The 15268-nt window shown below is 38.8% G+C and overlaps 1 protein-coding gene across 5 annotated transcripts in view; it reads right to left on the bottom strand.

The window, feature by feature from the left end:
- STAG1 (stromal antigen 1) overlaps positions 1-15268 on the bottom strand; it is a 204739-nt gene that overhangs the window by 106918 nt on the left and 82553 nt on the right. For 4 of the 5 annotated variants that reach the window (XM_039356367.1, XM_039356365.1, XM_039356366.1 and 1 more), the window contains one exon: positions 10647-10749. In XM_039356367.1, coding sequence (XP_039212301.1) covers positions 10647-10749 — 103 coding nt within the window. Of the gene's footprint in view, positions 1-375; positions 2766-10646; positions 10750-15268 lie in introns of those variants that run through there. The other variant, XM_039356369.1, reaches the window with a different exon arrangement.

Below are 15268 nucleotides of genomic sequence, written 5' to 3'. Positions count from 1 at the left end.
ATGTGGATGTGAGCCTGAAACCAGTTTATTTCCAGCATAATTGAAAAAATGAAAGGGAGGGGGACCAAATACAGTAGTTGAAGGAATTCTTGGTGTTTAGACTATGGTGAATTGTACTGGTTCACTGTATTCCTGGAGCATAAGAGCTAGTATCAGTTGTTTCAAGGCAGAAAGTCTTAGCAGGTAAGGCATATCTATAAACAATACAGAACTCAATTCAGTTTCCAGTAGCATTAATGACTATACTTGGATTTTTATGCTTGCATAGGCAATGTCATTGGAATATTTAAATGCTAATGAGTAGCTCTATAGGTTTGAGCTCTGCTTGCTTCCCAATTGCCATTGGAGATGGGGCTACATTATTTACTGCCATACCTGATTGGGAAAGTGCCTCTTTATAATGATGGTAGTTTGCTGGTGCTGGGCGGATGGGGCTCACTCATCAGTACCTCAGCCAGATTCTGCATAATACAAACAAACTCTAGCATTCAGGTTTATCATCGCTTGGGCAGTAAACAGAATTCTTCCATTTTCCAGCCGCATAAATACAAGTTCTGAAGTTATCTATGTATGGGAAAAGGTGAAGGCATAAGAAAGTGAAACCAAATATTTCCCTTTCTGTCTACACTTGTTTGCAGTTCTTCAAGCTTTCCATTTATGCCAAAGAAAATAAGTACAATCATGATGTCTGGGATGTTTTGACAAAGTAGTTAATCTTTTATTTAATCAGACAAGGCCTCTCTAAACAGGTCAACCAAGCTGTTTGATTCAAGTTCACACCTTATGTCATCAGTTGAATTCTGTAATGGCGGTAGTCCTTGAATTACGACAGTTCACTACTGATTATTCAAAATTACAACACCTCCATTAAGTACTTATGATCCAGTTCCGAAGTTATGTTACAGCACTATAGCAGTCATTTGCCTTTACGACAAAGACAGTGCAACAGACCCTGTGCCTATTTTCCCCCCATTCTGACCTGCCAGGTCTCCATAGGCACTGGGCCTACTTTGCTAACTCACCGGGTTGTAGGTGCTCATTCCCACCATCACTGATTGCTCACTTACCTTTCGAAGATCTCCAGAGCTCCAGAACAGGCTGGGCCATGTGGCAGAAAAGTGGCCATCTTTTTCTTAGACACTGGTGAAGCTGTTTTTCTTAGATCTTGTGTTCTTACACGTGCTTCTTTTTGCACAGAGAACAAAATTGTCTGTAAGAACGTGAGACTGATCACGTCCCTGCAGGTCTTGTCTGGCCCTGGCCTGAGCAGTGCCTTGGGGGCATTCTGCATGCTGCTGAGTGGCTGCTTCCAATGAGCTGCTTCAGGGATTGCGGTGCAAAGGTAGCAGCAACCACCAATCAGCACAGGGCATTTTTCGTGCTGGTTTTGGTAGTAGTAGTAGTAGGAGGAGCAGGACTGCAGGGCTGTTGGGCGGCCAGCCAGGGTAGCAGTGGGAAAGCTGAGCCGGTGCTGTTGCTGGGGACACCTGAGCTCCTTGCAGCAAACCAGGTCAGGGCAAACACTGCACTTGTCCATCTTCTGCAGTGTCCTGGATGCACTTGTCCATCTTCTGCAGTGTTCTGGATGCATTGGGTGGGCACCCCCATGGCTGCCCACATCTCTAAGACAGTCCACTCCCAGGTTCATGGGCCCACAGGTGCCTCCCAGCCCACCCAATCTCCCCACGGGTATGCCGGCAAGCAAGGGGTATGAAGCAGCTGGTGCACCAAGCTCTCCCTCTGCCTTCATGATGGCCAATTGGCAAGGTACGGGTGCCAAACCTCCATCCACCTCCAGCCAAAACCAATCTCAAATGGAAGCACTTTCCCCATTTTTCCCACAGTTTAACAGATACCTTCCTTGGCATTTCTCAGGTTTGGTGCTAAATAGTTTGTTTACCTAATGTATACCTTGAGAAACTCAAGTTTCCAATCTATCTCCTACAAAAAGAATGAAATTTACATGCAGAAAGCAAAGAAAATGACATCACTTTTATTTTGTAGGTGTTGAAGTTAAGAGTATCTCAGTTTCTTTCACAGTATCTCTTTAGGCCTAATTGCCCTTTTAGATGGCCCTATCCATTATTTTCTTTGTTCTATTTCTTCTATTGAAACTTAATATTTTTCTTAAAGCATAATGTGTTTGTTATTGTGTGTTTCATAAACTCTAAAGACTATTAGAAACATACATATTTTGGTAATATAGTAGGGACTTCTTGGGGGATGGGGGACAAAGGCATTTTATTATTTTTTCCTTTCTTCTATGGAGGAAAAAAAGTGGCAGCAAAACCTACTAGTTGATATACTACTGTATCATCTCAGGCTGTCTTAGTAGACATGAAAAATCATGGTGTTTATAGACCTTTACAAATAGGTAAAACAAGAGACATCTATTGACAGCTTACATCAAAGCTCGAATTTAAAATACCTGTTCCTTTGCATTATTACTTCCACATTAGCTACAATCTTAGTTCCAATCTTATTCCCAAAGAGTAATTCATTTAATTTTACCTAAGAGGTATTTAAAATTACTTAATGTTTGCAATCTTAGCTGCAAAATAATCCCAAATAAACATGAAAGGTTGTATACATTTTTGAAAAACTGGCAATGTATAAACAGAACTTGTTCTCTAAACAAGAACTTGAAATTGATGTTAAAATAGCATAGCCTGTTATATTTTATTAATGAAATAATAGCTATATATTCCTATCTTAAGTAGTAATGTAAAAATTAAATTGCTGCCAACTTAAATAAGTCAACAAATAAAAAACTGGTACCTGAAGCAAGTAATTCATGCTGAATCCTTTGGAAGCATGATTATGGAAAATAGTAAAAATAGTAAAAGCAAAATACCAATTCTGAAGTCACTATGTATTGCTTATCTTACCGTCTTCTGAAATGCTGACAGAATTTAATGAAATACAAGCAACATACAAAGGTTGAGATTACAAATTATGGGTTATAGCATTCTTAGACTTTGAATGGAGAGAAGAAGATTGATATGCCTCAAAATTCTATTTCATTGAAAATGAATAGTACTGTTAACGTAGTATACAAAATATAATAAAACCATAATCATTGTTAAATATAATATGAATTTTAAGAATAGTATAACAAAATCCTTGAAAGAGAATCTATCCTTTATCCCAACAGCTAAGCAAGATAGGTTTTCCTCAAATCACCAATATGCATCACAGTTTCTACAGGGTGGGCACTTTTGTACAAGCAATATAAGGATCACCATGCATGTGCTCAATTTACTAATTTGATAGCAATATTTTCAATTTTCACAGAACTTCCAGGTGTATGGAATGTACATTTGAGATACATATCAATCCACTATGGTTAGAGTCTTTAAGATCACTATTTCAAAATCATTTAATGTGAGTGGGGAAAGGGGGAAATAGACCAGGCATTTTTCACTTGGGCAATCAATATATTTAGGCTCTGCCTAAATATAATTATTTTTATTATAATTTACTAGCTGCCAACTCTGATGTACTCTGGGGAAAGTACAAAACTGGGGAAAAGGTAAAAACAACCAAAACATTTAATCAGACAGCCCAGACAAAAATAAAGTAATAGACAGCAAAAACAACAAAACAGGGGCCATTGATCAAATAATCTCAACAATAGGCCTGGGACCAGAACCAGTTTTCAAAGCTTTCCGGAACCCTAAGGGAGAGGAGGGTACTATCCTTAAGTCTAAGGGACTGCTATTACAGAGGGTGAGGGCCAGAACAAAGATGTGTGCTTCTTAAGATCCCACAAGAGGCAATGTTTAATGAACAGGACTTGGAGCTTACCTTTTCTGCTGAAATGTACTGAACAGGCAGAAACAAAGTTTCTTACCACAACTCTGAAGATAATCCTGTGGTCCAACCATCCAAGTAGGAAGTGGGTCACCCTAAACAGGGCCACCATGTAACTAGTAGCAGACATAATAAGGGTGGATATTTTTCCACCCTTATAGACATGATCTAGATCTTAATATGGATTCTTACTTGTGTTCAGTCCAATTCTCACTTGGTCCTTGTCCAGTGACACTCTAGAGTCTAGGCACTGCTTCTGGTGTTTCATCTCTTGGAGCTTTTTGAAAACCCAAGGAGAACCCCAAGAGGCCACAGAAGATGAATCCAGTCGAGGGCCTCTGTCACATGCCTATATGAGGCTGTAGGTAAGACCTCAGCCAAAGTGCCTGACAGCTCCTTGGGCAAAACCTGTATGTATGTACGTACGTACGTACGTACGTACGTACGTACGTACGTACATACATACATATATGCATGCATGCATGTATCTGTATGTGGATGAAAAAGCACTAAGCAATATTAAATCAACCAAATCCATATAAGCAAGAGTCTACCACACTTGATATGACCTGAAGTGCAGACGTGTAGAGAGGCCTCAGAGACATAATAAGGCAATACATAGTGACAGGGTGTAAGACATAGGCAAGAACAGCATATACTGAATGGCACAACCAAGTAGTGGCATTGTGTCCAGGAAGATCTGTACAATGAATAGACTGACTCTTTCAAGTCCAGATGGTAAATTACACAGAAGGTTGTGAAGACTAAAATCCTGTGGGAGTTCCAGAGCCGAATGCACAGGAAAGTATTAGCCAATCAACCAGACATCATAATAGTAGACAAGGACTAGAAGACAGTGCTGGTGATAAATATAGGGGTGCCAAGTGACAGTAATATCAGGAAGAAAGAGTATGAAAATCTAGAGAAGTACCACGGCCTGAAGGACCCAAGACTGAGGAAGATACATACCACCCAAAGGAATGAGAAGGAAATTTGCTGGCTGTTGCCTTTAAAGCCCTTTGTGTTTTGGGACTGGGACCATCTTACTTATGGAACTATCTCTCCCCAGTTGTTTCTACCCATCCTATCTGATCTGACAGGAAGGGATATTATCAGGTAGGAAGTGTTGGATGGTAAAGCCCAGAAAAAGAGCCTTTTCTGCCATGGAGCCCACTGTTTGGAACATCGTTAGACTGGCCCCATTCCTCCTAACCTTTTGTAAGCCCTTGAAAAACGTGCTTTGTGCTCAAGCTGGAACCCTGTGTATAGATCAGTTTTAGTCTCTTGGCTTATGCATAATAGGTTACATCATGCCCGACTGCTTTGTATTTTTATTTATATTTTGTATTTTTATTTGTTTAATTGTTTAAGCTGCCTAGAGTCACATAAAAGTGATGGGGTAGCTATGTAAATTGAATAAACTCTGTGTGTGTGTGTGTGTGTGTTTGTGTGTGTGTGTACATCTATGTCTATATGTATATGTACATGTATATGTACATCCATACATACATACAGATTTTGTTTCTGGAGAATCTAATGTTCCTGTCAGGCAAGGGAAATTATAGAGACACATTTAAAGTGAGTTATGTGCAGGAAAAATCCACTACGTTTCATATGCCCATAAACTGTGCAGCAGTAAAACATTAATAAGCATATCGGTATTTGTTTGCCCATGAAGATGCTGGGGACACGGGGGGGGGGAATTATCATACTGGGAAACCTGCCAAAAAATGTAGAAAAAAGAAAGTGAATGATGAAAGCTAAAGAAATGGAAAAATAACTTAGGGCAAAAATTTAAAGCAGTAAAGGAAGAATAAAATTAAAGGCTTAGCTATTTTACTGGAGTGTCAGATTCTGCACACTTTACAGATTGATTACCCAGTTAGGGCCAAATACAGCTCCTCTGGGAATGCATTCCATAGCACTGGAATTAGGCAGAGGATCCTCTTGTGCATGTCAGATAAATAAACCTCTGGCAGTGAAGGTATTTTCAGAAAGGCATCTCTTAGAGATCTTGAGCCGGTTTGTAACAGAAAGAATTCCTCAGACTAGCATATCTCTTAGGATATCTTAAAGATATCATAAGGATCTTAAATTATGCTTGGTAAACAAGTCAGTTAAGTGCAGAGCTTTTAAATATCACCATCATCATAATCACTATCATTATTATAATCTGGCAAAGCATTCAGAATCTTGATGGCCCTACAAAATTATAAAATACAATAGAAAATCCATAGCAAATAAAAATAATTACAGTAAGCAATCATGATAAGAAATAAACTAAACGATCACCATAATACCACAAAAAAGCCCAACTTGTTGAATCAAGACTAAAAATAGCAGTTACAAAAAGCAAACAAAAAATTAGACACTATAACAATGACAAAAAACTACATTCCAAAAGTTCAGACTTCAGTAACTCTGAGATCACCATTATCGGCACTTTGCCAAAGAAGTATGATAGAAAAGTAAGGCTTTCCCATTTCAGCCTCCTGGGCACTACCAGTAGCTCCTCCTAGATCAGGGGTGTCAAACTGTCAGCCCGCGGGCTGGCTGAATCATGAAGAAGCCGCATCCACCCCATTGCCGGTAATGGGAGAAAAGCTCCGATACGTCACGCGACGTTATGTGACATTGTGAGTTTGACATGTCTGTCCTAGATGAGTCTTCTCAGACAGTTTGATACCTAAATCCTGACTAAAAAGAGTACAAATAATCCATTTCCTTTAGAGCGTTTTGCAACTATATGCTTAACAATTTCCCCCCAAAAAGGAGTAGGTGATAGCTGTCAATTTTGTTGACTTTTAAGAAAATGAAACAGAACTTTCAAGACTTCTGGCACTGGCAGAGAAGCAATAACCAAATTCAATAGGTCACACTAGCTCATCCAAGAGCCATGAGGAGCATGGGTCAAATACATAAGTGACAGAACCATGCCACTGAAAATCCTACCTAATTCTTCAATTTACAGGCCCAAAGGAGTTCCAGATAACAAAGTCTGACAACTGCCTAGTCACATCCGATTCTTTCTAGGAGGAGTCAAAACTCTGCAAATCCAAGTATAATCACAGAGGCTAAACAGGTGATCTTGGTCCATGTCTCCAAGTAAATATTTACTAGCCTAAACAATCATCTATCAACAAGCCATCAATATAATTGGAAGAGAAATAACAACATTTTGCCTTCCTTACTGCCACACCATAAATTCAGGTTTGGAACATATGCTTGTATACATGGTCAGTCATATTCACTTTTGGACTTCCCTCACCATTTTTTAGGTTTTTCTGACACTTCATCACCAGGAACTTTCCCTGGTTGGTAATTTAGTTATTGCATATACACAAACTGTAACTTCTAAACATTTTCCACAGGCAATTCTAAGTACAGTGTTTTGCAAAACTTGTGAATAATTTTCACAGGCCCTAAACAGTCATATATTGGCAAACTAGTCATCCATACAGTGCCAAAGCCACCACCTGTGAACCTAATAAGATTTGAAGATCAAGGATCATTTCCATATAGTGAACTTGCTATTTCAGGAGAAGTACGTATAAACCCATTCAAATAAAGAATTTTTCCAAATTTACTTTTCTACATGCCAGAATATTTCTGCTTATCTGGATTTAATTTTGGATATTTTCCCCCATCCAGCCCATTATTAAACTGATCATTAGTTACATAGTAATTAAACAGTAATCCCCCAGCACACTGTTAATATGGCCTTACAGGGTGGATCACACACAAAAGAAGCCAAATGATGCCACTTATCAATGGTATTAAAAGCTTTTTAGGGGACCAGAGACTTAGCTATATTCCTTTTGTTTCAATTTATCAACTATCCAAGCGACTGGGGGGGGGGAGAAATTCCATGTAATATTCTGTCCCACCCCCAACAGATATATGTACCTGTTCTATATATCTGTATACCATATTCCACACACAATTCCAAGAAACTATTTAAATATTTCTTTACATATTTAAAGAGAAAGCAATAATTTAAGAACTCATTAAAAGTAATTGCCTATAAACTAAGATATCTCATTTTTAAATTTAACTGATTCTAAATTTAACTGATGTTTATCTGCCTATAACACCCATTCTTTCAAACTCAAATTACTGTCACACAGCAAAACAGGCTTCTGATGGCAAATGGGCATGGTAGAAGTAAGATAAATAAATGGTTTGCAATGATATAAAAATAATGTGAATTGTAGTATTATAGATTTAGTCAGATTTCCTTTTCTTTACTCTTATCTTCTGATTTTTATTTCTTAGCTTATTACAGCTTATTATTTTAGTCTGCTTTGCAGAAATTGCTTATCCTGAAAACTAACAGTGATTTTGTTAATATCTATGTAGCAGTAAATGTCAAGGATGATTTCTTCTTTTAAATTTGGAGGAAAAAAGAAATCTTAATTCTATAAATGTATAGTCCCAAACTGTTTGAAAGTTTGAAACTATGAAGGGATGAGGCAGAGTATAAATTTCTGCTATGTGCAGGTGATGTTATGCTTTAGAGATAAAGCAGAAATTTATATTCTTAATTTTTTTTTCAAGCTTGGTGGCATGCATGATTATACTATATAATGGGATGAATTAGACTTTGTTATGAATAATAACTTTGACATGTTTAGAAATTGGTATTTTAGATTATGTTCTCTTTTATTTATAAAGTTTTTATAAATAACTAAGTTTTCTGAATTGGTGAATCTCCAATTTCAATTAAAATAAAAGAAGGCCTGGAGAGGTGTCTAGAATTTCCTGGAGCAGTTGTGTTAAAACAAAAGTTACGGAAAAAATTAACTTTGAACTTGATACGTATATTTAATGAGTTGTTCCAATTTTTATTCCTTCACATTACTTTAGTTGTACTTCTGTCAGAGGTCTTCAATCTTTCCAGGCTTGCAGCCCAGAGGGGAGCAGCTTACAAATTGGTGCACATACACACATGCAAATGGTGCCATGTGCACTGGTGAGGCACTAGCAGCCCTGTTTGCACATGCACAAATCGGCCGCAAAACACTTGCCCGGCGCTAGTGTCCCCGTTCACGTGTGCAAATGAGCTGTGCACACTCGCCCAGCACTAGCCACCCCATTCGCGCCCGTACACATATGCAAATGGGGCTGCAGGCGCTAGTGCAAGTTATTAAAATTTTAAAAGCATGCACAGCCCCACTAGTAGAGCCGAGGTGGCGCAGCAGTTAGAGTGCAGTACTGCAGGCCACTTTAGCTGACTGTGTTCAGCAGGTCAGTGGTTCAAATCTCACCGGCTCAAGGTTGACTCAGCCTTCCATCCTTCCGAGGTAGGTAAAATGAGGACCCAGATTGTTGGGGGCAATGTAAATATATATATACATTGCTTACTGGTGTACACCGTTTACAGAGTGCTTGCACTTAAAGCGGTATATAAGTCTCATAAAATAAATAAATAAATAAATTCTTTCTTCAGGAATCAGTTTCAATTCCTGCATTAATGTTATAAAATAAATATGGAAATTACTGGGTCACAGATATAATTTGACTTTTAGATTATGAATAGCTCACATCATGAAATAGTTTTTTAAAATATAGTAGTGGGAGAATCTGTTTGGGGAAAATTCTCATTCCATGTATTATTACTTTGAGCTAACTGAGTTCTGATAGAAATGTTTATAACTTATGAAGAATTAAACAGATTTTCATTTATCCAACATATATCAGTTACTTAATGATGCTATAGTTTCTAATATTGCATATTTGATAGAGATTTTTGAAAAATAAATAGAGTTCTAAACCTAGTTTGTTTTTATAAGATGCTGAAGAAATTTGGTAAAATTTATCACCTGAATGTCCTATTTCGATAAACAGTAGAAGATTGTTTTAAAAATGTAACTTATTACCTTAATACGAATAACACCTTAAAATGCTTAGTAAGAGTTAGTTACAATTTATTTGCTGTCAGAAATGCAATTCAGGAGTAGAAACATTCACTCAGATGATCTGGCCTTGCCTTTCCCTGCCATTTCCACATTTGAATTAACATCCATAAGCCTGTTACTATGAGTTTAGACTACTAAGTAACATGGACCTACTTGGCTATAATCTTCATTATTTGGCATCTACTGAGGAAAAGGATTGTGAATTTTTTACATATAGAGGATAGTTGTTATTATTATATAACACGTTACAGAACAATTACAATGTAACGCTGGCAAAACAGAAGCAACCTGATTTGGAGCACTGATAATGTGTTGCTTATTAACATATGAACTGGGGAGCTGATATATTTTGTTTGGGTTTGTTTATTTAATAAAGAGTTAAAGAAGATGGCTTTTAAGCAATTCCATCAAATTTCTTGTCTTTTTTTAATGATAAAAATGTCCAGATCTTATTTTTGTTCTCTTTTCCTCATTTTTTAAATTGCATATTATATAACATCATTACCATATATTTCAGTCTTTCACAAATCAGTTACAGGAGAGGCAGCAAGTGGCTGGAATAGAGATTGATCCTTCTCTATACTGTTTTTCTTTACAATTCCCAAGACATATGAATGAGCTATATATTGATATTTTAGCCCTGACCTACCTCATAATATATGGAGTTTATGAGGTTGTTCACTGCTGGGCAAAAACAACAACCAGTATATATATTTTTTAAATGTAATATGAAAAGTCAAATTCTTCTTACAAGTTAGTTAGCTCCTGTAATAATAAATAATGCTGGCATGCCACTTCTACAATATACAACTCAAGTCTTCAAATAGGTAGCAGCATCAACAATTGCTAATGTGAAAATTAAAAAAATGAAATGGTACAATATTAACAGGTATTTAGAGAGAAAAAATAGCATACTGGAGGTCTACCAGGACGACCACGTTTTCTTTTCCCCTTCAGTTGCGTTTCTTCCAATTCACTACCAACATCTGAATGTGCAGTAGTTTCATTTGTAGAATCCCTGAAAGAAAATGCCAATTAAAAATAAATTAGTAAGCATAAGTGCATAAACAAAATAAAAGCAGTAATATTTAGTGTTAATACAAATGGTAGATACTATAAATTGAAACTAATTCAGTAAATTGAGACTACCCACTATATCGCTGAAATTTTCTCCACACATAAAATTACTAATATGAAGAAGATATAGTCAGCAGTTCTGTTAAGTTATGTTACTGAACTATAATATCCAGTAACCATCACCACTGACCATAGTGCCTTGGCTTTAAGGGAATTGGAATCCAACATCTGGAGAGCTATACATTATCAACATCTGAATCTAAGCAAATAAAAGATCTGTATATGAATTATTTATTAATTGGTTTAATTAATTAGATTAATGATTTGACTATCACCCTTGAGGTATTTATTTAATTAAAACATTTGTGTATCCAGCCATCTTATGTCAAACTCTGGGGGTTCCCATCAACAATTAAATAACATCAATTAAAAAAGCATATCTATATCTATTAAAACCATAAACATTAAAAACCAAAGTTAAGCTTTCAACATCCTTGTTAAATCCTCTCATCCACCTCAGTACTATCCCAGTGCTAAGGACAGTGCCTACCCAATAAGATTTGATAGGATGAAGTAGATGGCCTTATTCTGGCCCCATGTCATATACAGTATATGTTGGACTTCCTGTCAGGGGTTTCATTCCTATCATATATATGAGCCTCTCAAAAATAACATATGTACCATCTTTCCCTGAAAATAAGACCTATCCCAAAAATGAGACCTAGTTTGTACACCTAATATAAGCCCTACTCCAAAAATAAGGACTAGTTAAGATCCCCCCACTCTGTCCCACCCTGATTCTACAAAGTGGGGTGAGATGCAGGCATAAAAATCAAGCTAGGGCAGGGGTGGGAGGTGAAGCTGCCCCATGTTCCCCGCACTTGCTTACCTCAAGGCCCCTTCAGCCAGGCCTCCCACTCCCTGACACCTGCCTTGCCTCGTGGCAGTGGTACCAGCAGACCTGTCCAGCAGGAGCCTGCGTGGCTGCTGTCCCACTTCTGTCTGTTGGTGGCCGCTTGCAGCAGGAGGCCACGTGGCCAATTCTGGTGCTCACGGCAGGATGCCACATGGTGCATTGCGCTGGTGGCAGCAGCGGCCTTTTCCAGACTACTGTGACCCAGATCTGAGTTCAGGGGATGCTTCTGTGCCCCCCTAGCCAGATCCAGGCTCTGGAGGCCTTTTCCAGGCCACTGTGGCACATATCTAAGGCCGGGGGAAGCTTCTATGTCTCCCGGGCTCTTGAGGCGTTTTCCAGGCTGCTGCCGTCCGGATCTAAGGCTGGGGAATGCATCCATGCCCTCCCGTGGCCTAATCTGGACTCTGGAGATGGTTTCGAGGGGGGGTGCAGAAGTGTTTACCGGCCTTAGATCTGGGTGGCAGCAGCCTGGAAAACACCTCCGGAGCCCAGATCGGGCCATGGCGGGGTATGATAGCATCTACAGCCTCAAATCCAGGTGGCAGTGGCCTGGGAAAGGCCTCTGGAACCTGGATCGGGCTGCGGGAGGGGTGTGGAAGCAGTCCCCGGCCTCAAATCCAGGTGGCAACAGCCTGGAAAAGGCCTTCAGAGCCCAGATCGGGCCGTGGGAGGGGCATGGAAGCGTCCCCCGGCCTCAGATCTGGGCGACAGCAGGAACTGTGGCAGAGAGGAGATGGATCAGCAGGAAGCGAGGGGGAAGCATGCGTATCTTAGTGGGTCGGGGAGGCCTTGGGGGCCTGTTCCATCACTAGGCCTTCCCCACCCTGAGATACTTCATGTTCACTTAACGAGCAGCATGTGTTTTAACAAGGGAGTGATGTCGTTCGAGATGAGATTCACTCTATGAGTTTTCGAGTTACGAGTGGAATGGACAGGCTCCATTCCACTCATAACTCGAGGACTATGTATTATGTTGGGATCATATTGTGAGGCTTAAAAGTTGTGTCCCTAAAGCATACATGTAAAAGAATATGAATGTGTTGGTTCTTATGACCGGTATTGTGCCCAGAATTAAAGTAATAAGCTGTTGCAATTTTAACATCATGTAACCACATTCAAAGTTACAATCTTTTTTACAGTGATCATTAATAAAATGTAACAGTGGTTAATTCATTCTCCCAAATAGGTTTTCCCAGAAACTGAAGTAAGTGTTAGAATCTGGCAAAAAGCATTGCAAATGATGGTTATGTGACTGTGGGATGGTGCAAACAGCAATTAAGTTTCCCGCCCTCAGGAACATCATGCCTTCTGCAGTAAAATCCACAGCCATGCTTTTAGCCTTCTGAAAGGTCCTGAAGATCTGTGTCAACTGGCCTAGTGCCCCAATTGTAAGCCATCTAGAATTGCCTCTAGACAAGATGTGCAGCATGTAAGTTAAATAAGGAGGTGTCACTTATGATCATGTGACTCTCTCTCTCTCTCTCTCTCTCTCTCTCTCTCTCTCTCTCTCTCTCTCTCTCTCTGTGTGTGTGTGTGTGTGTGTGTGTAAAATGAGGGCATCGTAACTCCAAAACAGATTACAAGTAGCTCTGGGAAGATTCAACATAACTTCAAATGTTCTGCATACATCCATATGCAATATCCTTCATGCCATTTTTGTTCAATGTAAGAATAGCTAAACAGTAAATAGTGATAAGAAAAAAAATAAGGCATGAAGTAAGATAAAATAAAATATAATTAAATCTTGTTTATATCAGTATGTATACCTCTCCATATTTTTCAGTTTTTGTAAATCTGTACTTGCTTTCACCATGCTCATATAACGATACATACATATTGCATTACTTCTGATTTTTGAATTTCTCTCCTCTCGCTTTTGTAGGATATCAGCTCCATCTAACTTTCTTGGCCTTTCCCTACTTCTGAACCTATTCAGTATTCTTCATATATTCACAGTGAAATTTAGCATATCCATAAAATTGAGAGATGTGGTGATACTTTTTTTTTCCTCTTGACAAACAGCTGACTTTGTTGTCAAAGCCGGTTCTTTGGCAGCATGCTCTCCAGGTCTTGAACCAGACTAACTTGGAATAACCCACAAGGACTGTCAAATGTCTGTGTACCTGCCTGGGAATCAGCGGATTCCAATTCTTGGCAAGCCCAGCCAGAGAGTTTGTTTTTCATCTTTTCCAGTCATTGTTTCTTTAGGCACACCCTGGTTTTGAAGTTTACTTTTGTCTTGACTACATTTTTAACTATTAAACATCTGGATGAATACTGATTTATCTTATAACCCCTTGTCGGATTACGGAAGTAAATATTTCATATTATTTTATTTTGGATTTAAATAACACTCTCTTTTGCTGCATGAAAATCGACAGCATGAGCACTTTCCCTTTGGTAATGAAAGTGATTAAATTTAATTTACATTTCTACGGATTTCTATTTAAGGATTTGGTATTTCATTTGTTCTTAAAATAATTTTGTTATTTTACTCTATTTTGGAATATACTGCTGGTCTTTTTTTAATTTCCTTTTAAAAGAAACAGAAACTTCCCCCTTTTTTATTTACTCTCCACTGTTTGTTTCTTCTGTGCTTACTCTATTACGGAACATTTACTCTCTTTGTCCTTGAGACAAAATTGCTTATGTTTTGTTGTGGAGGTTCGGTCATAAGAGGAATTGGGACTATATTAAAATTACAGCAGTAATAAATGAAAGACTCTGAACACTATACACTCTACATTCTTTTACAATGCCCCCCAATACAAAAAAACATGTTTTTCCATTTACAAACTCTAGATGAAAACCTAAACAAAAGATCTGATGAATTAAGAATAGCTTTACATCGCCTAAAGATGACACTCAGATACAGGTGACAGTAGTTAAATCAGACTTCTAATGCTGGGTGGACTGGAATTTACTTTGTCAAGATAGAAAAATGTGGGGTAGACAGAACCACCACCAGATGGATCCGTAGCTGGCTGACCGGCCGTACTCAGCGAGTGGTCCTCAATGGAACTGAATCTATATGGAGGGAAGTGTGTAGTGGGGTGCCCCAGGGCTCTGTTCTGGGCCCAGTACTCTTCAACATCTTCATCAACGATTTGGATGAAGGGATAGATGGGGAACTCATCAAATTTGCAGACGACACCAAGCTGGCAGGAATAGCCAACACTCCAGAAGACAGGCTTAAGATACAGAAGGATCTGGACAGACTTGAACACTGGGTACTAACTAACAAAATGAAATTCAGTGGTGAAAAAAGCAAGGTTCTACATTTAGGCAAGAAAAACCAAATGCACAAGTACAGCATAGTTGGCACCATGCTCAATAGTAGTAACTGTGAGAGGGACCTCGGAGTCCTAGTAGACAATCACTTAAATATGAGCCAGCAGTGTGCTGCAGCTGCCAAAAAGGCCAACACAGTGCTAGTCTGCATTAACAGAGGGATAGAATCAAGATCACGTGAAGTATTAATACCACTCTTCAATGCCTTGGTAAGGCCACACTTGGAATACTGCATCCAGTTTTGGTCACCACG

This window comes from Crotalus tigris, unplaced genomic scaffold (assembly GCF_016545835.1).
Source record: "Crotalus tigris isolate CLP2741 ecotype Arizona unplaced genomic scaffold, ASM1654583v1 scf7180000018824.943158, whole genome shotgun sequence".
Taxonomy (NCBI): domain Eukaryota; kingdom Metazoa; phylum Chordata; class Lepidosauria; order Squamata; family Viperidae; genus Crotalus; species Crotalus tigris.
This window is presented reverse-complemented; position numbering and strand designations above follow the sequence as displayed.